Source organism: Pseudorasbora parva, chromosome 3 (genome assembly GCF_024679245.1).
Source record: "Pseudorasbora parva isolate DD20220531a chromosome 3, ASM2467924v1, whole genome shotgun sequence".
Taxonomy (NCBI): domain Eukaryota; kingdom Metazoa; phylum Chordata; class Actinopteri; order Cypriniformes; family Gobionidae; genus Pseudorasbora; species Pseudorasbora parva.
In genome coordinates this window covers 1,453,331-1,480,314 of record NC_090174.1, presented here as the reverse complement: position 1 = coordinate 1,480,314, position 26,984 = coordinate 1,453,331, and the positions used below count along the sequence as shown (strand labels likewise).

The following is a 26,984-nucleotide window of genomic DNA, read 5'->3' as shown; positions in this document are numbered from 1 at the left end:
AGATAAGAGAAAGGAATGGGCGAGGACAAGGTAGAGATTGAGGAGTTAGATATAGAAGGGCCAGAATTAGGGTACACTCTAAAAAAGAGCAGTTGGGTTGTTTTATCCCAGCGATTGGGTTGTTTGAACCCAGCAATTGGGTTGTCTTAAGCAAACATTTAACACAACCACTGGGTTAAATCAACCCAACTGTAGGGTTAAAATAACTCAAATGCTGGGTTAAATCAACCCAACTGCAGGGTTAAAACAACTCAAACGCTGGGTTAAATCAACCCAACTGCAGGGTTAAAACAACTCAAACGCTGGGTCAAATCAACCCAACTGCAGGGTTAAAACAACTCAAACACTGGGTTAAATCAACCCAACTGCAGGGTTAAAACAACTCAAACGCTGGGTTAAATCAACCCAACTGTAGGGTTAAAACAACTCAAACGCTGGGTTAAATCAACCCAACTGCAGGGTTAAAACAACTCAAACGCTGGGTTAAATCAACCCAACTGCAGGGTTAAAACAACTCAAACGCTGGATTAAATCAACCCAACTGCAGGGTTAAAACAACTCAAACGCTGGGTTAAATCAACCCAACTGCAGGGTTAAAACAACTCAAACGCTGGGTCAAATCAACCCAACTGTAGGGTTAAAATAACTCAAATGCTGGGTTAAATCAACCCAACTGCAGGGTTAAAACAACTCAAACGTTGGGTTAAATCAACCCAACTGCAGGGTTAAAACAACTCAAACGCTGGGTCAAATCAACCCAACTGCAGGGTTAAAACAACTCAAACGCTGGGTTAAATCAACCCAACTGTAGGGTTAAAACAACTCAAACGCTGGGTTAAATCAACCCAACTGCAGGGTTAAAACAACTCAAACGCTGGGTTAAATCACCCCAACTGCAGGGTTAAAACAACTCAAACGCTGGGTTAAATCAACCCAACTGTAGGGTTTGTCCATTTTCAACCCAATTAACTTAAGTTGTTTTTAACCCTAGCATTTTAGAGTGTAACTGATGAAATAAGTTATCATAGTTAATATAGTTATATAAATAACTATCCTAAACCGTGTCATAAACCACAGCCAAATCTCAGGAGGGACACAGTGGCATCCATTATCCAAAGTTGGAAGAGTGTATTGTTGTATTTTGAAAATTAGTGTTGGAGTTTAGTTGACAATGTGGGATTTTGAGGATGAAATTAACTGTTTTGCCAGTTGTGTGTTGTGTGTGTGTTGGTGCGCTACACTCTCAAAAAAAGGTACAGTGCTGTCACTGGGGCGGTACCCTAAGGCAGGGGTTTTCAAACTGGGGTCCGGGGACCCCCAGGGGTCCTCCAGAAGATTCTAAGGGGGCCCCAGAAAATTTTAGAGAAATAAAAGACAAGGCAAAAATGGATAAAGTCTACCGAATATAATACCTTTTTTGAATTGTAATTCAAAATTGTATATACATAATTGTATATGTTTGCTTTGTATCTTTCTGTTGTAAGGCAGTATTCTTAACGCAATATGTAATCTGCTTACATACATTTATTGTGAAAGATTTTTATGCAAATTGTTTTTAGTTAAAAAAAATTATTCTTCAGGTTTATACATAATACAATAATTATAGCAAATTTATTACGCTTGGAAACAGTATTTTGCATTTATAATGTCACACAATTTATCTAACAGTTTAAATGTTTCTTCATAAAAATATATGGATTTTTGGAAGGGGGTCCCTCATAAAAGATTCATTGTATTTGGGGGTCCTTGGGATCATAAAGTTTGAAAGCCCCTGCCCTAAGGTACAAAAATAAAACATCTTAGTACCTTACTCACCCCTAAATGGTACATATCAGTACTTTAAGAGTGGGTATAGTACCTTTTCGGGTTTGTACCTTAGGGTACCGCCCCAGTGACAGTACTGTACCTTTTTTCTGACAGTGTAAGAGTTTAGGACATTTGTTAAAAGTATTGAAAAAAAATTCAAAGCGATCGTAAAATAACTGTAATAGCCATAATATGCATCATCTTAACTCTATGTTGAAGAAGAGTTATGTAAATATATTAAAATGAATGGGATTATAACGGTTATACTTAGTTTCTCTTAGTTTCCTCAGTTTCTTTGGTTGATATGGTTACGCTACATAGGTGTGTGTGTGTGTGTGTGTGTGTGTGTGTGTGTGTGTGTGTGTGTGTGTGTGTGTGTGTGTGTGTGTGTGTGTGTGTGTGTGTGTGTGTGTGTGTGTTAAGCGCTCCTTCATTACACCTGCAAACGCTTTAATTAAACCTCTTTTAATTAAAGCCCCTTTGCTGTGATAGCCTCTGGTAATGGATTCGGCGTGTCTCTCCTGGAGCATTGGACCTCTACTTAGTTAATGAATTAATTGATCAACCTTCAGAGTATTTTGGGTTGGTAAGAGGATTTTGACATCTCACCGCTTTAATCTGGCACTGGTGGAAATGAAGGATTTTAGAGCCTCTTTGGAAATAAGAGAAATTTACAACTAACTGCTAAGATTTGATTATTGTTATAGTTGAAAAATGTCTGTCTTCTGAATTTATTGTTTCACAATAATGTGTTTTCAAGAGACATTTTTTCTCAGTATGTTGTACAAATATATGAAACCATTCATAAATGTGTGTATAATATAATAATAACTTTTTTTTCTGAAAAATGCATCAAAATGAAGTGAGTTTGTGCTTGAAAGAGATAAATCATGGAGACAGAACAATAAACTTAATTTAAAGATAAATCTGACTCCATCGGAAGATGTTTTTGATTGTTTTAGGCAGCAAAAAACACATCAGAAAACAATAAATAATATGTTATATAGTTGTGCTTCTCAAGTAAATGCAACATTTAAGAAAGGTTCTGATATACTTGTAGTAGAAAACAAGACCAAAATACTCTTAAAATCTCTTAAAATGCAGTCATGTGTTTCTGAGCCAGAGCTGAATGGCGGAGGCGATTCCCGCCTTGTGTTTATTGGCGGGAATTGAGCGCCATCTTGTGGACAGCAGCTGTAATGGGATAAATGGGATAGCAATAAGATTGATCTATTGGCTTTTGGATTATTGCACAGAAAATAAGCGCTGTGGCCAACAATGGTTTATGATTCTTACACATTGTGCTCATCACGATAATCTTCATAAACAAGCACAACCTCTGAAGCCTAAATACAATCGTTAGAAGTAAAAACGCTAAACGGTCACATGACTATCATTAAAGACACAGTTCACCAAAAAATTCAAAAATTCTGCTATATTTATTCACCCGCGTGTTGCTCCAAACCTGTATGGGTTTCTTTCTCCTGTTGAACCCAAAAGTTATTGGGTACAGAGTTGATTGCACCCATTGACTTTCATAGTATTTTTTTTTTTACATCAGAATATCTTCTTTATGTTCCCTTAATGTTCAAAATGTCAAATGTGTCTTAAAATGTTTTTTCTTGCTTATTATTGAGAAAGTTCCCTGACAGCTGGGGTGAAACTGGAAGCGCAAAAATAACAACTTGTTTCTGGGTATTGGCCTATAAAAATACTTTCTCCTGTTGCACTCAAACTCTTGAATCTGAATACAGCCGTTGCCTAATATTCATAATATTGTGGAATTACACCGATCACGCAAACATTATTAGCACTGAGAGGTGAAGTGAGTAACACTGCTGATCTCTTCATCACGGCTCCTGTTAGTGGGTGGGATATATTAGGCAGCAAGTGAACATTTCATCCTCAGAGTTGATGTGTGTGAAGCAGGAGAAATGGGCAAGCGTAAGGATTTGAGCGAGTTTGGCCAGATTGTGACGGCTAGACGACTGGGTCAGAGCATCTCCAGAACTGCAGCTCTTGTGGGCTGTTCCCGGTCTGCAGTGGTCAGTATCTATCAAAAGTGCTCCAAGGAAGGACCAGTGGAGAACCGGCCACAGGGTCATGGGCGGCCAAGGCTCATTGATGACCGTGGGGAGCGAAGGCTGGCCCGTGGGGTCCGATCAAACAGACGAGCTACTGGAGCTCAAACTGCTCCAGAAGTTAATGCTGGTTCTGAGAGAAAGCTGTCAGAATACACAGAGCAGCTCAGTTTGAGGCGTATGGGGCGGCATAGGGTGACCTCTGACCTCTTACCCCGCCGAAAGCACCAACAGTGGCACGTGAGCATCAGAACTGGACCACGGAGCAATGGAAGAAGGTGGCCTGGTCTGAGGAATCACGTTTTCTTCTACATCACGTGGATGGCCCCAGGATGCACTATGGGAAGAAGGCGAGCCGGCGGAGGCAGTGTGATGCTTTGGCCAATGTTCTGCTGGGAAACCTTGGGTCCTCCATCCATGTGGATGTTACTTTGACACGCTCCACCTACCTAAGCATTGCTGAGACCATGTTCAGCCTTTGATGGAAACGGTATTCTGGCGGCTGTGGCTCTTCCAGCAGGATAATGCTCCTGACACAAAGCACAAATGCTTCAGGAATGGTTTGAGGAGCTCAACAACAAGTTTGAGGCGTCGACTCGGCCTCCAGATTCCCCTAATCGAGAATCTGTGGGATGTGCGGAACAAACAAGTCCGATCCATTGACTTAAAGGATCTGCTGCTAACATCTTGGTGCCAGATACCACAGCACACCTTCTAGTGGAGTCCATGCCTCAGTGGGTCAGCAAAAGGGGGACCAAAGCTATTTTAGGTCATAATATTATGCCTGATTGGTGTACAAGCATAAGCAAAACATGAAATAAATCCAAAACTTGTGTGAACGAATGAAAAGTTCCCGACGGAGTGTGTTGATCACAGCTCATCATAACCCTGACCGCCGCTGGAATTATGACACTGTTGATTAAATTAGTAAAAAGCAATCACAATCTCTTAACGCGAGTTAATTGGGAGAATTTATTTAGCCCCGCTGACGGCTTTATGCATGTTTGATTAAGTATTATAAGGTTTGTTTTTCAGATTTTGCATAATATGTCTTTAAATCTTGCACAAAGTGATCGGGCGCCCCATTAACGATCATAATAAACTCTTTTTAAAAGCGTCTCCCTTTATGATTTATCAGCCGTGAGATGAGCAGCTCATCTGACAAATAGGCAGATACAGTCGAAGAGCCGTTAATCAGGAGCTGGAGAACTACTGAGGGCAGAACAACTTTATGAGGGTGACACACACACACACACACACACACACACACACTAACACACACACACACACTAACACTAACACACACACTAACACTAACACACACACACACACACACACACACACACACACACTAACACTAACACACACACACACACACACACACACACACACACACTCACACACACACTGCCCCTAAACCTACCCATCACACACACACACACACACACACACACACACACACACACACACACACACTGCCCCTAAACCTACCCATCACACACACACACACACACAGCCCCTAAACCTACCCATCACACACACACACACACACACACACACACACACACACACACACACACACACACACACACACACACACACACACACACACACACACACACACACTGCCCCTAAACCTACCCATCACACACACACACACACACACACACACACACACACACACACACACACACACTCACACACACTCACACACACACACACACACACACACACACACACACACACACACACACAAACAGACATGCACTCAGTCACAAACACTCATATACTCACACACTCACACACACTCGCTTACAACAATCTCTCTCTTTCTCTCTCTCTCTCTCTCTCTCTCTCTCTCTCTCTCTCTCTCTCTCTCTCTCTCTCTCTCACACACACACACACACACACACACACACACACACACACACACGCTCACTGACGTCAGAGATAAAAAAAAAAAGAATAAATTAAAAAAAGCCCAGCCTGCGCCTTTAAATTGTCCGGCTGTTGTCATGGTAACCAGCAGGCCCGTGTGTTTTGCGACAGACCGTGTTCCGCGCCGCGGCACATCATTATCATCACAGCAGATGAATTCAGCATAAACGCATGTGAGTTTCATTCCCTTATGCCATGTAATAATCACATATGTCGTATTTATAATATGTGACATATAAAGTGTGTGTCGAGAGGGGAGTGATGACGTGTTTTCTGCGTGACGAGCAGCATTAAATGTGGCCTTGCGTTTATAGAATAACCATGAACATTTTCTGTGTTTGCATAAAAACATAATTGTTCCGAAGTATCACGCTCGGTTTTGGACATTCTGATGTATTCCTGTAAATGCAATGCAATAAATGCACCAGATGATAATCGTAATGTTATTGTACCAATGTAATATAATGGTGTTTTGTGTGTGTGTGTGTGTGTAAGTAACTCTATGACCGAGTGCAGTTGGTACACTTTGCTTTTTCAGTGACCACACCAAAACTGAGGTCTGAAACTAAGTGCTTTTTTCATATCACATTTCCTTTACTTGTCTACTAAAATATTAATAATTATTAACATCCATAAGTAGGTCATATTTTCCTCAGTTAGCTCATAAACACAATCAGCTTTTTCGTTCCAACTGTACCCATAATGCTGTAAAAGTGCCTAACCAATTCAGTGAATCTGTAAAATACCTTTAAAAATTAGTTCTTTTTAATTTTTTTATTATTTTAGTATTGTATTTGATAATTTATCAATAATTGATTGGCTTTGGCAAAATTAATTTTGCTTATTTTAAGCAAAAACTACCCAAAAAAACTAAAAATTCCCAAACCAAGACAATGATTTTTACTAGTCTAGTAAATAATCTTACTTTAGTTATTTATTAATTCATTTTTATAATGTTTGGACTTGAAACAAGACAAAAATACTATAAGAAAAGCATTCCATTGTGCAACTAAATTGCATGTGCAGCAATAGGATTCTAGTGCGGGGTAGAATTCATACGCTGCGTCTCAACTGTACCCCGCTGACCACCTCACACATTTCTCCATATTTGGCCTAAAAAAATAATAATAAAGAAAGAAAATCGGCCAATTCCGATCCCTGGCCGATCAATCGATGCATTTCTACTTAAGATATTAATGTGTGGTCATGAGCCACAGGGCTCTGTGTGTGTGTTGTCTAAGCATGTTTTTTTGCTCTCATAGAATTGTTCCCCATTCACATCATTATATGACCGACACACAGCAACGGTTGAGTTAAAAATCTTCATTTGTGTTCTCCTGAAGAAACAAACACACCTACATGCTGGATGGTCAGCAGATAAACATCACATTTTCATTTTTGGGTGAACTATCCCTTTAACAAGGTTTTGCATATGGCATTTTTCTTCGGTATCGCACAGCCCTAATCACTACCTGTTGTTTCTTTGTTTAAAAATGTATTCCCGCAGAGTTCCAGTGCTATGGAGATGCCCACGGTGTGAGCGGCGATGTGCTCGGGAACGTCAGATCGACATCCATCCGCCTTTTAGCTGTCTGCAGATGAACCTGTGACAAGAATATTAATATTTGAAGGATCGGAGTCATCGCGCCGGAGACGGGTTTATTGAGGATGATGTGCCGGTGAGGCAAATTCAGAGGATTATGAACCAGTTTCTCTAAAGCCTAGTTCAGACTGCATGAGTTATAGATAAATTCACCCCCTTACAGTCGTCATGAAGGGCAAAATTAGCCGTATAGACCAAAATAACAACACAATTTTTTTGTACCAGACTGTTTTACTCTGCTGTAAAGTTGGGAATTTAAATATTAATTTGTCATTAACGTTCCACACCCGTAAGACCTCCGCTCATCTTCACACACAGTTTAAGATATTTTATATTTAGTCCGAGAGCGTATGCAAGTGTATGCACACTATACTGTCCATGTCCAGAAAGGGAATAAAAACATCATCACAGTAGTCCATATGAGACATCAGTGGGTTAATTAGAGTCTCTTGAAGCATCCAAAATACATTTGGGTCCAAAAATAACAAAAACTACGACTTTATTCAGCAATGGCTTCTCTTCCGGTTTTTATTGAAGTAAGGTTGTTAAACTTTTTTCAGTTATTCAGAACGGCAGCTGAAAGGTTTGTTTGAGCGGCGCCCTCTACTGTACACGCGTGAATTTGCATTTTTACCTCAGCATGAGGTTTATTATTTAAATTTTGTGTGAAGATGTCTTTACATTTGCACAAAAATAGAACTTTTTTTTGTTATAAAAAACAAAGGTGATAAAAAGTAACGCAAAAGTACCGTAACGCATTACTTTTCTTAAAAAGTAACTCAATTCATTACTTTTTAAGGAGTAACGCAATATTGTAACACATTACTTTTCTTAAAAAGTAACTAAATCAATTAGTTACTTTTTAACGGAGTAACCCAATATAATGTATTACCTTTCTCAAAAATTAACTAAGTAGCTAAATTTGTTAATTTTTAAGGGAGTAACGCAATATAACACATTACTTTTCTTAAAAAGTAACTAAGTAACTCAATTAGTTACTTTTTAACGGAGTAACACAATATTGTAACACATTACTTTTCTTTAAAAGTAACTAAGTAACTCAATTAGTTACTTTTTAAGGAAATAACGCAATATAACACATTACTTTTCTTAAAAAGTAACTAAGTAACTCAATCAGTTACTTTTTAACAGAGTAACACAATATTGTAACGCATTGCTTTTCTTAAAAAGTAACTAAGTAACTCAATTAGTTACTTTTTAAGGGAGTAACTCAATAATGTAACGCATTACTTTTCTTAAAAAGTAACTAAGTAACTCAATTAGTTACTTTTTAAGGGAGTAACTCAATATTGTAACGCATTACTTTTCTTAAAAAGTAACTAAGTAACTCAATTAGTTACTTTTTAAGGGAGTAACTCAATATTGTAACGCATTACTTTTCTTAAAAAGTAACTAAGTAACTCAATTAGTTACTTTTTAAGGGAGTAACTCAATATTGTAACGCATTACTTTTCTTAAAAAGTAACAAAGTAACTCAATTAGTTACTTTTTAAGGGAGTAACTCAATATTGTAACGCATTACTTTTCTTAAAAAGTAACTAAGTAACTCAATTAGTTACTTTTTAAGGGAGTAGCTCAATATTGTAACGCATTACTTTTCTTAAAAAGTAACTAAGTAACTCAATTAGTTACTTTTTAAGGGAGTAACTCAATATTGTAATGCATTACTTTTCTTAAAAAGTTACTCAATTAGTTACTTTTTAAGGGAGTAACCCAATATAATGTATTACTTTTTCTTTCTTTTTTTTCTTTTTTTTTTTTTTTACTCGAGCACCGATTTGTTGGCAAAACCTGTCGTAGAGTCAAAATCCGGCAGAGCGAACTTACATCTACATTTAAATGTATGCATTTAGCAGACGCTTTTATCCAAAGCGACTTACAACTCAGGAGTACAGGAGGCGATCCGTCAAGAAGAGGCAAAGAAACGCAAAAAGTGCCCCAAATACCAAGATTTGTACACTACTCAGAGTAGTGAAAACCAGAAAAAGGGAAGAAGAAAAGAGAAATAGAGGAGGAAGAGATTTTTTTATGATAAGATGAAGTGCTCATGGAAGAGATGAGTCTTTTGAATAAAGCGAGTGATTCTGTCGTGCGTATGGAGGACGGAAGATCGTTCCACCAACCAGGAACAATGAAAGAAAAAGTCCTGGAGAGGGATTTCATGCCTCTCTGTGATAAGTGCATAAGTCTTGCCTTCAAACAAAGCATCTAATTCTTTGCGATATTTTTCAGGTGATCCTGTGATCCTGCAACATGCAGCCCTGGAAGCGTCCTGTCAGTGGGCCTTCCTGAATTAAACCCATGCCTGTTATTCCAATTCCACGGAGGGTTCGCTCCTTCCACGGCCCTCACACCACCTGCATGCACTCCGCCTGTGGCCCAGCTCGCACCGCACAGCTCGTACGCACCAAATACAACAACTTTGACCTGTACCTGAAATCCCGCTGGATGTACAGCTTCATCCGCTTCCTCCTTTATTTCGGCTGCAGCCTGTTTACCTCCCTCCTCTGGGTGGCGCTATCTGCCCTCTTCTGCCTGCAGTACGTCAGCGTGCGAGTTTTTCTTCGCCTTCAGTACAAGCTGTCCGTCATTCTCCTGCTTCTGGGTCACCGCCGGCTGGATTTTGGCATCCTAAATGACCTGTTTATCTACAGCATGCACGTGACCATGTTCCTAATCGGAGGCCTGGGATGGTGTTTCATGGTCTTTGTGGATATGTGAAGTTCTGAATAAAAATCACTGTTGAAAGTGGAAGACATGCGTCTAATGCTTAATCAAACCCCATTTGATTTGCTTTATGAGCATGCAACATGACAAAACATGAGCTGAAAGTCCTTTTCTAGAGCGTGAAGTTAAATGTAATTGTGAGTATGTGCTGAAAAATGTGAGTGTGTATGTTGTTGTTTTTTAGGTTTTATATACTTTTTTCTTACTTAGTATTTTTGTCTCGTTTCTAGTCCAAACATCTAAAAATTCTTACATTAAGAAACATTAACTAGACAAGTAAAAGTAAGTGTCTTATTTCGGGGAAAAAATTTAAAATGAAGAGAGTTTTTGCTTAAAATAAGATAAATAATCTGCCAATGGGGTGAGAAAAATAATCTTGTTTTCTGTTTGAATTAAGATTATTTTTCTCACCCCATTGGCAGATTATTTATCTTATTTTAAGCAAAAACTCTCTTCATTTTGAGTTATTTTTCCCCAAAACAAGACAATCATTTGTACTTGTCTAGTAAATGTTTCTTAATGTAAGAATTTTTAGATGTTTGGACTAGAAACAAGACAAAATACTGAGTACGCAAAGCATTTTTTGCAGTGTGTGCATTTAATATAAACCCATTTTTAGATCTGCATGTGCCTCAATTTAATGCTTTGGAAAAGTTGCTCTTTTATCACGGTTTCTCTTCCTCATGCAGAAATATCCTTCACTAATGGACTCCTTCAGCTTTTGTGCGGCGTTCAGACTATATATTATTAGTCCGGTGCCAATCAGAGCATGAGTCCGATGCCTCATGTTGCATTAGTGTTGTGTTATGGGCGCCAGCCTGGCATGAAAGGAAAGTGAGTGAGTACAATCTGCTATTGTTTTCGAGGATCAAACATCATATGCCTCATACTTGGCCAAGCATGCTCCTTTGTTTGAAACCAAAAGGACCCCAGTGACATTTCGGACAAGCCCTTGTACAGCTCGGCTCAGAACGATCAATGCCTCGATGAACCAAAACATGTACATCTGCCGAATGACTGTCAAAAAAGGACGAACTTTCTCTGAGAAATGCATCTCTACTACTGCAGACACGCTCAGATGGTTGTTGTGTGTTGTGTAGCACAGTTCAATAACATCTCAGGAACACTATGAATAAAAGTGGTGTGAATCTCACTGGTGTGTGCAGTTTTTCTGTGTATAATGTGAGCCAGACAATTGTGTCCTAATTTGTTGCAAAGAGATGCACTGAAGTTTTAAATAAGAAGTTATTATTTAGGCACAATGTTGTTTTTGTTCTATCAAAGAAAATAAATCCAATTTTTGTGAATAAATCAGTGTTTTTTTTTTTAAACAAATTGGTTAGATGAATGATTCATTGACTCATTTATTAAAGGAATAGTTCACCCGAAAATGTCACTGATTCATCATGTCATTCCAAGACCCCTAAAAGTATTGTGCCGCTCCTCCAGATCCCTGAGTTCAGGTGTTCAGTCTCTTCATGGCCACAGGTGTATAACTCCAGCTCTCGGCCTGCAGACGCTTCTACACACATTAGTGAAAGAATGGGTCGCTCTCAGGAGCTCAGTGAACTCAAGCGTGGGGCCGTGATAGGCTGACACCTGTGCAATAAGTCCATTCCTGACATTTCCTCACTACTAAATATTCCACGCTCAACTGTTAGTGGGATTAGAACAAAGAGGAAGCCATTGGGAACAACAGCAACTCAGCCACAAAGTGTTAAATCCCAGAGCGGGGTCAGCGCATGCTGAGGGTCACAGTGCGCAGAAATCACCAACTTTCTGCAGGGTCAACAGCTCCAGACCTCCAGACTTCTGTGGCCTTCAGATGAGCTCAAGAACAGCGTAGAGAGCTTCATGGAATGGGTTTCCACGGCCGAGCAGCTCATCCAAGCCTTACATCACCAAGAGCAATGCAAAGCGTGGGATGCAGTGGAGTAAAGCAGCCGCCACTGGACTCTAGAGCAGTGAGACGTGTTCTCTGAGCGACCAGTCACGCTTCAGTCTGACAATCCCATGGACGAGTCTGGGTTTGGCGGTCGCCAGGAGAACGGGACTCACCTGACTGCATTGTGCCAAGTGTAAAGTTTGGTGGAGGGGGGATTATGGGGTGGGGATGTTTTTCAGAGGTTGGCCTCTTAGTTCCCGTGAACGGAACTCTTAATGCTTCACCGAGACATTTTGGACAATTTCATGCTCCCAACTTTGTGGGATCAGTTTGTGGACGGCCACTTCCTGTCCCAGCATGACTGCGCTCCAGTGCTCAAAGCGTCGCTCCATAAAGACATGGATGAGGAGTTTGGTGTGGAGGAACTTGACTGGCCTGCACAGAGTCCTGAGCTCAACCCGATAGAACAGCTTTGGGATGAATTAGAGCGGAGACTGAGAGCCAGGCCTTCTCGTCCAACATCAGTGCCTGACCTCACAAATGAGCTTCTAGAAGAATGGGCAAAAATCCCCATAAACACACTCCTAAACCTTGAGGAAAGCCTTCCCAGAAGAGCTGGAGCAGCTAGAGAGGGTGGGCCGACTCTATATTAAACCCCACAGATTAACAATGGGAAGCCCATGTGTGTGTAGAGGCAGGCGTCCCAAAACTTTTGGCAATATAGAGTATATGAGTTTATACACCGATCATGCATAACATTATGACCTGATATTGTGTTTGTCCCTGTTTTACTGATCCGTCAAGGCATGGACTCCTCTAAACCCCTTAATGTGTGCTGTGGTTTCTGGCACCAACATGTTAGCAGCAGATCCTTTAAGTCCTGTAAGTTGTGAGGTAGGGCCTCCATGGGTCGGACTTGTTCGTTCAGCTCATCCCACAGAGGCTCGATTGGATTGAGATCTGGGGAATCTGGAGGCCGAGTCGACGCCTCAAACTGGTTGTTGTGCTCCTCAAACCATTCCTGAAGCATTTGTGCTTTGTGTCAGGAGCATTATCCTGCTGGAAGAGCCACAGCCACCAGAATACCGTTTCCATGAAAGGCTGAACATGGTCTCAGCAATGCTTAGGTAGGTGGAGCGTGTCAAAGTAACATCCACATGGATGGAGGACCCAAGGTTTCCCAGCAGAACATCAAATAATAATGAAAGTACTAGGATAAAGGTTTATTGTCATGATTGTTCCCTATCCCCTATATAGAGCACTGTCTGATCGTCCCCTATCCCCTATATAGAGCACTGTCTGATCGTTCCCTATCCCCTATATAGTGCACTGTCTGATCGTTCCCTATCCCCTATATAGAGCACTGTCTGATCGTCCCCTATCCCCTATATAGAGCACTGTCTGATCGTTCCCTATCCCCTATATAGTGCACTGTCTGATCGTTCCCTATCCCCTATATAGTGCACTGTCTGATCGTTCCCTATCCCCTATATAGAGCACTGTCTGATCGTCCCCTATCCCCTATATAGAGCACTGTCTGATCGTTCCCTTTCCCCTATATAGTGCACTGTCTGATCGTTCCCTATCCCCTATATAGTGCACTGTCTGATCGTTCCCTATCCCCTATATAGTGCACTGTCTGATCGTTCCCTATCCCCTATATAGAGCACTGTCTGCTCATTCCCTATCCCTTATATAGTGCACTTTCTGATCGTTCCCTATCCCCTATAAAGAGCAATGTCTGATCGTTCCCTATCACCTATATAGTGCACTGTCTGATGGTTCCCTATCCCCTATATAGTGCACTGTCTGATCGTTTCCTATCCCCTATATAGAGCACTGTCTGATCGTTCCCTATCCCCTATAAAGAGCACTGTCTGATCGTTCTCTATCCCCTATATAGAGCACTGTCTGATCGTTCCCTATCCCCTATATAGTGCACTGTCTGATCGTCCCCTATCCCTTATATAGAGCACTGTCTGATCGTTCCCTATCCCCTATATAGTGCACTGTCTGATCGTTCCCTATCCCCTATATAGAGCACTGTCTGATCGTTCCCTATCCCTTATATAGTGCACAGTCTGATCATTCCCTATCCCTAGTGCACTGTCTGATCGTTCCCTATCCCCTATATAAAGCACTGTCTGATCCTTCCCTATCCCTAATATAGTGCACTGTCTGATCGTTCCCAATACCCTATATAGTGCACTGTCTGATCGTTCTCTATCCCCTATATAGTGCATTGTCTGATCGTTCCCTATCCCCTATATAGTGCACTTTCTGATTGTTCCCTATCCCCTATATAGTGCACTTTCTGATTGTTCCCTATCCCCTATATAGAGCACTGTCTGATTGTTCCATATCCCCTACATAGTGCACTGTCTGATCTTTCCCTATCACCTATATAGTGCACTGTCTGATCGTTCCCTATCCCCTATATAGTGCACTGTCTGATCGTTCCCTATCCCCTATATAGTGTACTGTCTGATCGTTCCCTATCCCCTATATAGAGCACTGTCTGATTGTTCCATATCCCCTATATAGTGCACTGTCTGATCTTTCCCTATCACCTATATAGTGCACTGTCTGATCGTTCCCTATCCCCTATATAGTGCACTGTCTGATCGTTCCCTATCCCCTATATAGAGCACTGTCTGATCGTTCCCTATCCCCTATAAAGAGCACTGTCTGATCGTTCCCTATCCCCTATAAAGAGCACTGTCTGATCGTTCCCTATCCCCTATATAGTGCACTGTCTGATCGTTCCCTATCCCTTATATAGTGCACTGTCTGATCGTTCCCTATCCCCTATATAGAGCACAGTCTGATCGTTCCCTATCCCCTATATAGAGCACTGTCTGATCCTTCCCAATACCCTATATATTGCACTGTCTGATCATTCCCTATCCCCTATATAGAGCACTGTCTGATCATTCCCTATCCCCTATATAGTGCACAGTCTGATCGTTCCCTATCCCCTATATAGAGCACTGTCTGATCCTTCCCAATACCCTATATAGTGCACTGTCTGATCATTCCCTATCCCCTATATAGAGCACTGTCTGATCGTTCCCTATCCCTAATATAGTGCACTGTCTGATCCTTCCCAATACCCTATATATTGCACTGTCTGATCGTTCCCTATCCCCTATATAGTGCACTTTCTGATTGTTCCCTATCCCCTATATAGTGCACTTTCTGATTGTTCCCTATCCCCTATATAGTGCACTGTCTGATCGTTCCCTATCCCCTATATAGAGCACAGTCTGATCGTTCCCTATCCCTAGTGCACTGTCTGATCATTCCCTATCCCCTATATAGAGCACTGTCTGATCGTTCCCTATCCCCTATATAGTGCACTGTCTGATCCTTCCCAATACCCTATTTATTGCACTGTCTGATCGTTCCCTATCCCCTATATAGTGCACTTTCTGATCGTTCTCTATCCCCTATATAGTGCACTGTCTGATTGTTCCCTATCCCCTATAAAGAGCACTGTCTGATCGTTCCCTATCCCCTATAAAGAGCACTGTCTGATCATTCCCTATCCCCTAAATAGTGCACTGTCTGATCGTTCCCTATCCCTTATATAGTGCACTGTCTGATCGTTCCCTATCCCCTATATAGAGCACAGTCTGATCGTTCCCTATCCCTAGTGCACTGTCTGATCATTCCCTATCCCCTATATAGAGCACTGTCTGATCGTTCCCTATCCCTAATATAGTGCACTGTCTGATCCTTCCCAATACCCTATATAGTGCACTGTCTGATCGTTCCCTATCCCCTATATAGTGCACTTTCTGATTGTTCCCTATCCCCTATATGGTGCACTTTCTGATTGTTCCCTATCCCCTATATAGTGCACAGTGTGATTGTTTCTATCCCCTATATAGTGCACTGTCTGATCGTTCCCTATCCCCTATATAGAGCACTGTCTGATTGTTCCCTATCCCCTATATAGTGCACTGTCTGATCGTTCCCTATCCCCTATATAGAGCACTGTCTGATCGTTCCCTATCCCCTATATAGAGCACTTTCTGATTGTTCCCTATCCCCTATATAGAGCACTGTCTGATTGTTCCCTATCCCCTATATAGTGCACTGTCTGATCGTTCCCTATCCCCTATATAGAGCACTGTCTGATCGTTCCCTATCCCCTATATAGTGAACTTTCTGATCGTTCCCTATCCCTTATATATAGCACTGTCTGATCGTTCCCTATCCCCTATATAGTGCACTGTCTGATCGTTCCCTATCCCCTATATAGGGCACTGTCTGATCGTTCCCTATACCCTATATAGAGCACTGTCTGATCGTTCCCTATCCCCTATATAGGGCACTGTCTGATCGTTCCCTATACCCTATATAGAGCACTGTCTGATCGTTCCCTATCACCTATATAGTGCATTGTCTGATCGTTCTCTATCCCCTATATAGAGCACTGTCTGATCGTTCTCTATACCCTATATAGAGCACTGTCTGATCGTTCTCTATCCCCTATATAGAGCACTGTCTGATCGTTCTCTATCCCCTATATAGAGCACTGTCTGATCGTTCTCTATCCCCTATATAGAGCACTGTCTGATCGTTCTCTATCCCCTATATAGAGCACTGTCTGATCGTTCTCTATCCCCTATATAGAGCACTGTCTGATCGTTCTCTATACCCTATATAGAGCATTGTCTGATTGTTCTCTATCCCCTATATAGAGCACTGTCTGATCGTTCCCTATACCCTATATAGAGCACTGTCTGATCGTTCCCTATCACCTATATAGTGCATTGTCTGATCGTTCTCTATCCCCTATATAGAGCACTGTCTGATCGTTCTCTATCCCCTATATAGAGCACTGTCTGATCGTTCTCTATCCCCTATATAGTGCATTGTCTGATCGTTTCCTATCCCCTATATAGTGCACTGTCTGATTGTTCCCTAGCCCTTATATATAGGGTCAATTATGGGGCGTGTTTCAACCGAACCATGAAAGACCTCTATTGGACAGACCTACAACCAATCAGAGCAGCGAAGCCAGGAATAACGTTAGTTGTCAAATGTCAACAGAGCTCAACTGCACTGTGTTGCCAAGTCTGCGTTTTTCCGCCGGTGGTTTTCCATGTCCTCGGGTTGAAGCGACCTCAATTATGGGATATTTAGACCCAGGAATGTAGCAGCAACCTTGCCAAAATAACAATTGTATTTGGGCTATTAGTTGGCTTGTTTTGTTGTAAAAACTTGGCAACCCTGTCTGCAGGCGCACTGGAATAAATGATCTTGGTGGTGTTGTAAAATAGTGATGGTGATGCAGATATAAACAAGCAAACAAATTCAACCCAAGCGCCTTTAATGACATGATGATTACGTTTCTGTTGATCATCTGTCCGTCATCGGCTAAAGCCCGCCCTGATGATCTCATTGGTCAGTTTCTGTTGATCATCTGTCCGTCATCGGCTAAAGCCCGCCCTGATGATCTCATTGGTCAGTTTCTGTTGATCATCTGTCCGTCATCGGCTAAAGCCCGCCCTGATGATCTCATTGGTCAGTTTCTGTTGATCATCTGTCTGTCATCGGCTAAAGCCCGCCCTGATGATCTCATTGGTCAGTTTCTGTTGATCATCTGTCCATCATCGGCTAAAGCCCGCCCTGATGATCTCATTGGTCAGTTTCTGTATTATAATTACTCCTCTATGGATCAAGTCCAGACCGAACTGCCCGAGCTCAAATGTTGTGGGCGGAGCTGAGTTCGGCTGCCATCCAGGCTACAATAATACCTGTCTGCCTGTACATGATCCTTTATATAAAGTAGTAACGTGTGAGGAGTAAATGTTTAGACGGCTTGCCATAATTAGGAAATGAACTGTGCGGGACGGTCCGACTGTGTCTTTAAAAACTCCTGAAAGCGCTGGAGAATGATGTCAGACCGAACGCGAAATCACTTCCTGAACTGAGAGAGAGCGAGAGAGAGAAAGAGAGAGAGATAGAGAGAGAGAGAGAGCGCTGTTGTTGTAGTGAGACAGGCAGACAGCAGTGGAGGTGAGGAGGGTCTGTCTGAACACTCGGACCCCGCTGGAAACTTCCCATCCAGAGGAAGAGCCGCTCGGAGCCTCGAGGAGAGACTTGCCGGGTAAATATATCATCTGACACGCAGCATGTTTGAGTCCTCACTGCATGACGCATATGGGGCCATATTTTATTTCCTACTTCATATATTCTATGATTCAGAGTACAGCAGCAATCACACTGATGGGGATCAGATTTCGTAATATCACTGAAACTTGGGGTTGCTTTATTAATCTCAATGTCTCGCGTTCAGACATGTTTTGTGGCAAATTAAACTTAATGAAACTGGCAGTGAAATAATGCAGGTGGATTCGATGGAATGTGTTTTGCGAGTATATTGTGAAACTGTGTGTGTGTGTGTGTGTGTGTGTGTATGAGAGAGACCGTTTATTAGTGTATTAATGCAGAATGGTTATGATGATGATGGTAACTGCAGACAACCAAACTGTTACAACTCACAGAGCAGATAATGGTTACACTTTATTTTAAGGTGTCATTTTTACAGTGTAATTATATATTTAAGGACGGAGTAATTAACAACCCGTACTTACCATAGGTTTAGTTGCCTCTAACTATGCATAATTTACTGTTATTACTATGGTAAGTACATGTAACAAGGACACTGTAAAATAAAGTGTTACCCAGATAATTTACTTTTGCAAAGCTGTGCCTGTGTTAAGTGCTGTTTATGAACATGTATGATATTGTTTAATAACTGGATGTGCTGTGATATCCTTTGAAGAAACTTGAAAAACAAAGAGATTGATGTGCCACAACTAAATGCTGTATGTGTTCTCTGGTTGCAGCATTTCTATGTATAAATGAAGTTCATCGTAGCATGAATCCTCAGCAGTTGATCTCAGTGTTCATTGAAACCGGATGTCATTTTTAACTCTGAAACCACATGAACAGAGGCATAGACCAGCTAACGGTTTGAGACAGACTGATACGGCGAGTTTGATCATGCTGAGTGAGTGAGGGTTTGTTGCTTTAAGATTATTCAGACGATGACTAAATTGGAGAAAGGAAGTTTGGTCACAGGAGAGAGTGTATAGCTACACGAGGTGTGTGTGTGTGTGTGTGTGTGTGTGTGTGTGTGTGTGTGTGTGTGTGTGTGTGTGTGTGTGTGTTTGTGAGAGAGAGACTGTTGCAAGCATGCTGCTTTCCAAAACATGTGACTGTGCACAATGCCTCCTTTCCTATGCAACTAACATGTGATCCATGGCATTTCCTGCATACAGTCTCTTTTCGTCTAGATGATATCTAACAAGTGTTTTATCTGTGCACAGTGAGTCATTTCAACACAATAGTGTCATATTCTTCATCAAAGAAAGCCTATCCTCTACTTTTCTGTTTCTCCTCGTTTGAAGAGATTTTGAGAGTGTTTTCATACTATGGTGGAGTCACACACAGCTACACATTGCTGTAAAATCCACACCAGCTGTTACTGCAAAAATGCTGAGTATGAATACAGCGCCATTTCTATGCACATATGGGTTATTTTCTGTTGCCGGATCCTTAAAGGGGGGGTGAAACACTCAGTTTCAGTCAGTGTCATGTCAATCTTGAGTACCTATAGAGTAGCATTGCATCCTGCATATCTCCGAAAAGTCTTTATTTTTTTTATAATTATATAAGAAAGATGCGCTGTTCCGAGTCTTTCCGAAAAAAGCCGAGCGGGTGGGGGCGTATCGTGAGGGCGGAGCTAAATAATGACGTGTGCGCGCCGCTGCTATTGTGTTGAGTCGAGTGCGTCGTAAAGCTGTCATCCCTAACAGCGGAAAAAAACTTTATTTAAAATAAAAATATGGCTTTTAATCAGATACAGCCATACATCTATGATCCGGAATCAGACCCAGAGGCTGCAGTTGAACAGGAGCAGCAGCAAAAACGACTAGAGCAGGACGTCTCTATGTGGTACAAGTTATACACTAACTATATAATATGCTGAGCGGCTTGTGTTATTTACATATTTATACTTGAATTATATCATCGTATTTTTGTCTTTGAAGGTGTACATGTGGGAAGTGCAGTTGTGCACGTGTGTTTGTGTGTTTACGCGTGGTTTGTGTAGACAGGTTAAGTTAGTGTTTACATAGAAAGACACGGAATAGTAGCGCATTTGAATGAAGAAGCGCGCTTATTTAGTTCAACATATTTCCCCCCTGTTTGTGTATTGTTGTTTGGAGTGCTTTTACAATACACAAACATAAAGTTACACATATAGTGGCCAGCTAAACAAATGTACACACACTACACATCGCATGCTCCATTGATCAATTTCTATATATAGTAATATATATAGTAACTATACGTGATCATGTTTGGGCTACTTGATGAGCATAGACACAGACATTTGAAGCAGTCTCACTCACCGCCTGCGGTTCTAACGTTGGGACTGCTCCATCCTTCAGCATTAGGCGATCGGGAAAATCCTGTGTCGAGCTGGGCCTTGTTTATGAAACAGTCGGCACCGAAATGCAGCGAACAGATATAAACATTCGCGCAACTCAGTTGCTGATCCGGAAAAGCAAATTACATCCACTGTTGCCTTAACGCGGGGTTTTTGGGGAATCTGTGCAGGACTGTCTTGGTCTGGCAACCAAAAACGCACTTTTTGATGTCATTGTTAATTGTGCACATCACCTGTGCAGCGCAGCCTACGAGCGCTTTGATGGGCATAGCCTGTTGCTTTCGCTCTCTCCCTCTCTCCCTCTCTCTCTCTCTCTCCTTCGCTCTCTCTCACGCGCTTCCGGTAGAATTGTCCGTAAGGCCCATACAAGGAAATTCCGCCCCCATTAACATCAAAGGGGACGCATGATCGCAAAAAACTTGCCGAAACTTATGACTAACCGGAAGTAGTATTTTTGACAAAGAAATACTCCCATCAAACGTCCACCTTAACTTTTGAAACTTTGTCCATGTTTAGTATGGGATTACATGTCTTTAACAGTGTAAAAAGATCAGTATGCATGAAACAGCATTTCACCCCCCCTTTAATAAGTGCTTACAACCTTGCAAACTGTAATTAGTTTATTGTCACTAATGATTGTTCCCTATCCCCTATCCCCGATATAGCGCAGTCCAACGGTTCCCTATCCCCTACATAGCACACTGTCCAATTGTTCCCTTATCCCCTATATAGAGCACTGTCTGATTGTTCCCTATCCCCTATATAGTGCACTGTCTGATTGTTCCCTATCCCCTATACAGCACACTGTCCAATTGTTCCCTTATCCCCTATATAGTGCACTGTCTGCTTGTTCCCTATCCCCTACATAGCACACTGTCTGATTGTTCCCTGTCCCCTATATAGTGCACTGTCTGATCGTTCCCTATCCCCTATACAGCACACTGTCCAATTGTTCCCTTATCCCCTATATAGTGCACTGTCTGCTTGTTCCCCATCCCCTACATAGCACACTGTCTGATTGTTCCCTGTCCCCTATATAGTGCACTGTCTGATCGTTCCCTATCCCCTATATAGAGCACTGTCTGATCGTTCCCTATCCCCTATATAGAGCACTGTCTGATCGTTCCCTATCCCCTATAAAGTGCACTGTCTGATTGTTCCCTGTCCCCTATATAGTGCACTGTCTGATCGTTCCCTATCCCCTATATAGAGCACTGTCTGATCGTTCCCTATCCCCTATATAGTGCACTGTCTGATCTTTCCTATCCCCAATATAGCACACTGTCCGATCGTTCCCTATCCCCTATATAGTGCACTGTCTGATCGTTCCCTATCCCCTATATAGTGCACTGTCTGATCGTTCCCTATCCCCTATATAGTGCACTGTCTGATCGTTCCCTATCCCCTATATAGTGCACTGTCTGATCTTTCCTATCCCCAATATACCACACTGTCCGATCGTTCCCTATCCCCTATATAGTGCACTGTCTGATCGTTCCCTATCCCCTATATAGAGCACTGTCTGATCTTTCCTATCCCCAATATAGCACACTGTCCGATTGTTCCCTATCCCCTATATAGTGCACTGTCTGATCGTTCCCTATCCCCTACATAGCAAACTTCCTGATTGTTCCCTATCCCCTATATAGTGCACTGTCTGATCATTCCCTATCACCTACATAGCAAACTGTCCGACTGTTCCCTATCCCCTATATAGTGCACTGTCTGATCATTCCCTATCCCCTACATAGCAAACTGTCCGATTGTTCCCTATCCCCTATATAGTGCACTGTCTGATCATTCCCTATCCCCTATATAGCACACTGTCCGATTGTTCCCTATCCCCTATATAGTGCACTGTCTGATCGTTCCCTATCCCCTATATAGTGCACTGTCTGATTGTTCCCTATCCCCTACATAGCAAACTGTCCGATTGTTCCCTATCCCCTATATAGTGCACTGTCTGATCATTCCCTATCCCCTACATAGCAAACTGTCCGATTGTTCCCTATCCCCTATATAGTGCACTGTCTGATCATTCCCTATCCCCTATATAGCACACTGTCCGATTGTTCCCTATCCCCTATATAGAGCACTGTTTGATTGTTCCCTATCCCCTATATAGTGCACTGTCTGATCGTTCCCTATCCCCTATAAAGTGCACTGTCCAATTGTTCCCTTATCCCCTATATAGAGCACAGTCTGATTGTTCCCTATCCCCTATATAGTGCACTGTCTGATCGTTCCCTATCCCCTATACAGCACACTGTCCAATTGTTCCCTTATCCCCTATATAGAGCACAGTCTGATTGTTCCCTATCCCCTATATAGTGCACTGTCTGATCGTTCCCTATCCCCTATACAGCACACTGTCCAATTGTTCCCTTATCCCCTATATAGAGCACTGTCCAATTGTTCCCTTATCCCCTATATAGTGCACTGTCTGCTTGTTCCCTATCCCCTACATAGCACACTGTCTGATTGTTCCCTGTCCCCTATATAGTGCACTGTCTGATCGTTCCCTATCCCCTATATAGTGCACTGTTTGATCGTTCCCTATCCCCTATATAGTGCACTGTCTGATCTTTCCTATCCCCAATATAGCACACTGTCCGATTGTTCCCTATCCCCTATATAGCACACTGTCCGATTGTTCCCTATCCCCTATATAGTGCACTGTCTGATCGTTCCCTATCCCCTATATAGTGCACTGTCTGATTGTTCCCTATCCCCTATATAGAGCACTGTTTGATTGTTCCCTATCCCCTATATAGTGCACTGTCTGATCGTTCCCTATCCCCAATACAGCACACTGTCCAATTGTTCCCTTATCCCCTATATAGAGCACAGTCTGATCGTTCCCTATCCCCTATACAGCACACTGTCCAATTGTTCCCTTATCCCCTATATAGTGCACTGTCTGCTTGTTCCCTATCCCCTACATAGCACACTGTCTGATTGTTCCCTGTCCCCTATATAGTGCACTGTCTGATCGTTCCCTATCCCCTATATAGTGCACTGTCTGATCGTTCCCTATCCCCTATATAGAGCACTGTCTGATCTTTCCTATCCCCAATATAGCACACTGTCCGATTGTTTCCTATCCCCTATATAGTGCACTGTCTGATCGTTCCCTATCCCCTACATAGCAAACTTTCTGATTGTTCCCTATCCCCTATATAGTGCACTGTCTGATCGTTCCCTATCACCTACATAGCAAACTGTCCGACTGTTCCCTATCCCCTATATAGTGCACTGTCTGATCATTCCCTATCCCCTACATAGCAAACTGTCCGATTGTTCCCTATCCCCTATATAGTGCACTGTCTGATCATTCCCTATCCCCTATATAGCACACTGTCCGATTGTTCCCTATCCCCTATATAGTGCACAGTGTGATGGTTTCTATCCCCTATATAGTGCACTGTCTGATCGTTCCCTATCCCCTATATACTGCACTGTCTGATTGTTCCCTATCCTCTACATAGCACACTCTCCGATTGTTCCCTATCCCCTATACAGTGCACAGTCTGATTGTTTCTATCCCCTATATAGTGCACTGTCTGATCGTTCCCTATCCCCTGTATACTGCACTGTCTGATCGTTCCCTATCCCCTATATAGTGCATTGTCTGATCATTCCCTATCCCCAATATAGCAAACTGTCCGATTGTTCCCTATCCCCTATATAGTGCACTGTCTGATCATTCCCTATCCCCAATATAGCAAACTGTCCGATTGTTCCCTATCCCCTATATAGTGCACTGTCTGATTGTTCCCTATCCCCTATATAGTGCACTGTCTGATTGTTCCCTATCTCCTATATAGTGCACTGTCTGATCGTTCCCTATCCCCTATACAGTGCACTGTCTGATCATTCCCTATCCCTTATATAGTGCACTGTCTGATTGTTCCCTATCCCATATATAGTGCACTGTCTGCCCCTATATAATGCACTGTCTGATTGTTCCCTATCTCCTATATAGTGCACTGTCTGATTGTTCCCTATCTCCTATATAGTGCACTGTCTGATCGTTCCCTATCCCTTATATAGCACACTGTCCAACTGTTCCCTATCCCCTATATAGTGCACTGTCTGATTGTTCCCTATCCCCAATATAGCAAACTGTCGATTGTTCCCTATCCCCTATATAGTGCATTGTCTGATCATACCCTATCCCCAATATAGCAAACTGTCCGATTGTTCCCTATCCCATATATAGTGCACTGTCTGCCCCTATATAATGCACTGTCTGATTGTTCCCTATCTCCTATATAGTGCACTGTCTGATTGTTCCCTATCTCCAATATAGTGCACTGTCTGACCGTCCCTATCCCCTATATAGTGCACTGTCTGATTGTTTCCTATCTCCTATATAGTGCACTGTCTGATCGTTCCCTATCCCTTATATAGTGCACTGTCTGATCGTTCCCTATCCCCTATATAGAGCACTGTCTGATCGTTCCCTATCCCTTATATAGTGCACTGTCTGATCGTTCCCTATCCCCTATATAGTGCACTGTCTGATTGTTCCCTATCCCCTATATAGTGCACTGTCTGATTGTTCCCTATCCCCTATATAGTGCACTGTCTGATTGTTCCCTATCCCCTATATAGTGCACTGTCTGATCGTTCCCCATCCCCTATATAGAGCACTGTCTGATCGTTCCCTATCCCCTATATAGTGCACTGTCTGATCGTTCCCCATCCCCTATATAGTGCACTGTCTGATCGTTCCCTATCCCCTATATAGAGCACAGTCTGATCGTTCCCCATCCCCTATATAGTGCACTGTCTGATTGTTCCCCATCCCCTATATAGTGCACTGTCTGATCGTTCTCTATCCCCTATATAGAGCACAGTCTGATCGTTCCCCATCCCCTATATAGTGCACTGTCTGATCGTTCCCCATCCCCTGTATAGTGCACTGTCTGATCGTTCCCTATCCCCTATATAGAGCACTGTCTGATCGTTCCCCATCCCCTATATAGTGCACTGTCTGATCGTTCCCTATCCCCTATATAGAGCACTGTCTGATCGTTCCCTATCCCCTATATAGAGCACTGTCTGATCGTTCCCTATCCCCTATATAGTGCACTGTCTGATCGTTCCCTATCCCCTATATAGAGCACTGTCTGATTGTTCCCTATCCCCTATATAGAGCACTGTCTGATCGTTCCCTATCCCCTATATAGAGCACTGTCTGATCGTTCCCTATCCCCTATATAGAGCACTGTCTGATCGTTCCCTATCCCCTATATAGTGCACTGTCTGATCGTTCCCTATCCCCTATATAGAGCACTGTCTGATCGTTCCCTATCCCCTATATAGAGCACTGTCTGATCGTTCCCTATCCCCTATATAGTGCACTGTCTGATCGTTCCCTATCCCCTATATAGAGCACTGTCTGATCGTTCCCCATCCACTATATAGAGCACAGTCTGATCGTTCCCTATTCCCTATATAGAGCACTGTCTGATTGTTCCCTATCCCCTATATAGTGCACTGTCTGATCGTTCCCCATCCACTATATAGTGCACTGTCCAATTGTTCCCTTATCCCCTATATCACTGGTTTCTCTGAATATCGAGTGGTTTTCTACTGTTTTTTTTTTTGTGTGACCTTCTGTAGTTTTGTAGCTATGAGGGCACATCACGAACCCGGCCCGTGTTGGCGTTTGTGTAATTAGACAAGCTTCTACGAATACACTCATGTTTGACTGGACATCAGCCTTTGGCATCAACAACTAAAGACATGGGATGTGTTTATTCCACCCTTTTACAATGTGACAAGTCTGTTTATTTTGAGATCAACAATGCATTTCCCTCAGAGAAAAATCACATACATTTCCCATGGTTTCCTCACGTGATCACACACTTTGTTTGCACATGGGAAACATGTGGTTTCGGAGCAGTTCCCATGTGCATGTGGTTGTTCTCTAGCTCACCTCTAATGATCCTGGAGGACGTTCCTCTTTTGTAAGTCGCTCTGGATAAATGCATGACTGTATGGTTAGTTGCATGTTTTTATTATTATGCATTTAGGATTGTTTTTCCTTTTGGGTCATGACCCTCCAGCCAGTGCTTTAAATGAAAACGTTCTGCCGGAGCTACGTATTTGGAACCCCTAAAAGGTTCTATAGCTGAGTATACTCCAAAGAACCTTCTATGCTAAAAAAGATTTTAATGACAATACTGAAAAAAAATGATTTTCTTACTCAGTATTTTTGTCTTGTTTCGAGTTCAAACATCTAAAAATTCTTAAAACAAGAAGTATTTACTAGACAAGCAAAAGTAATTGTCTTGTTTTGGGGAAAATAACTCAAAATGAAGAGAGTTTTTGCTTAAAATAAGATCAATAATCTGCCAATGGGGTGAGAAAAATAATCTTAATTCAAACAGAAAACAAGATTATTTTTCTCACCCCATTGGCAGATTATTGATCTTATTTTAA

The 26,984-nt window shown here is 42.1% G+C and overlaps 2 protein-coding genes across 4 annotated transcripts in view; both read left to right on the top strand.

Moving 5' to 3' along the window:
• Positions 1-5,894: 5,894 nt before the first annotated feature.
• On the top strand, positions 5,895-10,472 carry LOC137071687 (transmembrane protein 250). Of its 3 annotated transcripts, none has more exons than XM_067439874.1 (4): positions 5,936-5,998; positions 7,088-7,194; positions 7,333-7,504; positions 9,682-10,472. In XM_067439874.1, the coding sequence occupies exon 4, from the start codon at positions 9,751-9,753 to the stop codon at positions 10,168-10,170; it is 420 nt and encodes a 139-aa protein (XP_067295975.1). In that variant the 5' UTR covers positions 5,936-5,998; positions 7,088-7,194; positions 7,333-7,504; positions 9,682-9,750; the 3' UTR covers positions 10,171-10,472. The 3 variants fall into 3 exon arrangements, with proteins under 3 accessions (XP_067295974.1, XP_067295975.1, XP_067295976.1); XM_067439875.1 differs by having other exon boundaries at positions 7,088-7,227; XM_067439873.1 differs by lacking the exon at positions 7,088-7,194 and having other exon boundaries at positions 5,895-5,998.
• A 7,525-nt stretch (positions 10,473-17,997) lies between these two features.
• Positions 17,998-26,984, top strand: part of LOC137070417 (nucleus accumbens-associated protein 2) — a 43,476-nt gene continuing 34,489 nt past the window's right edge. Inside the window, 1 exon segment of the mRNA XM_067437535.1 lies at positions 17,998-18,182. The gene's annotated coding sequence lies outside the window, so the exon portion shown is untranslated.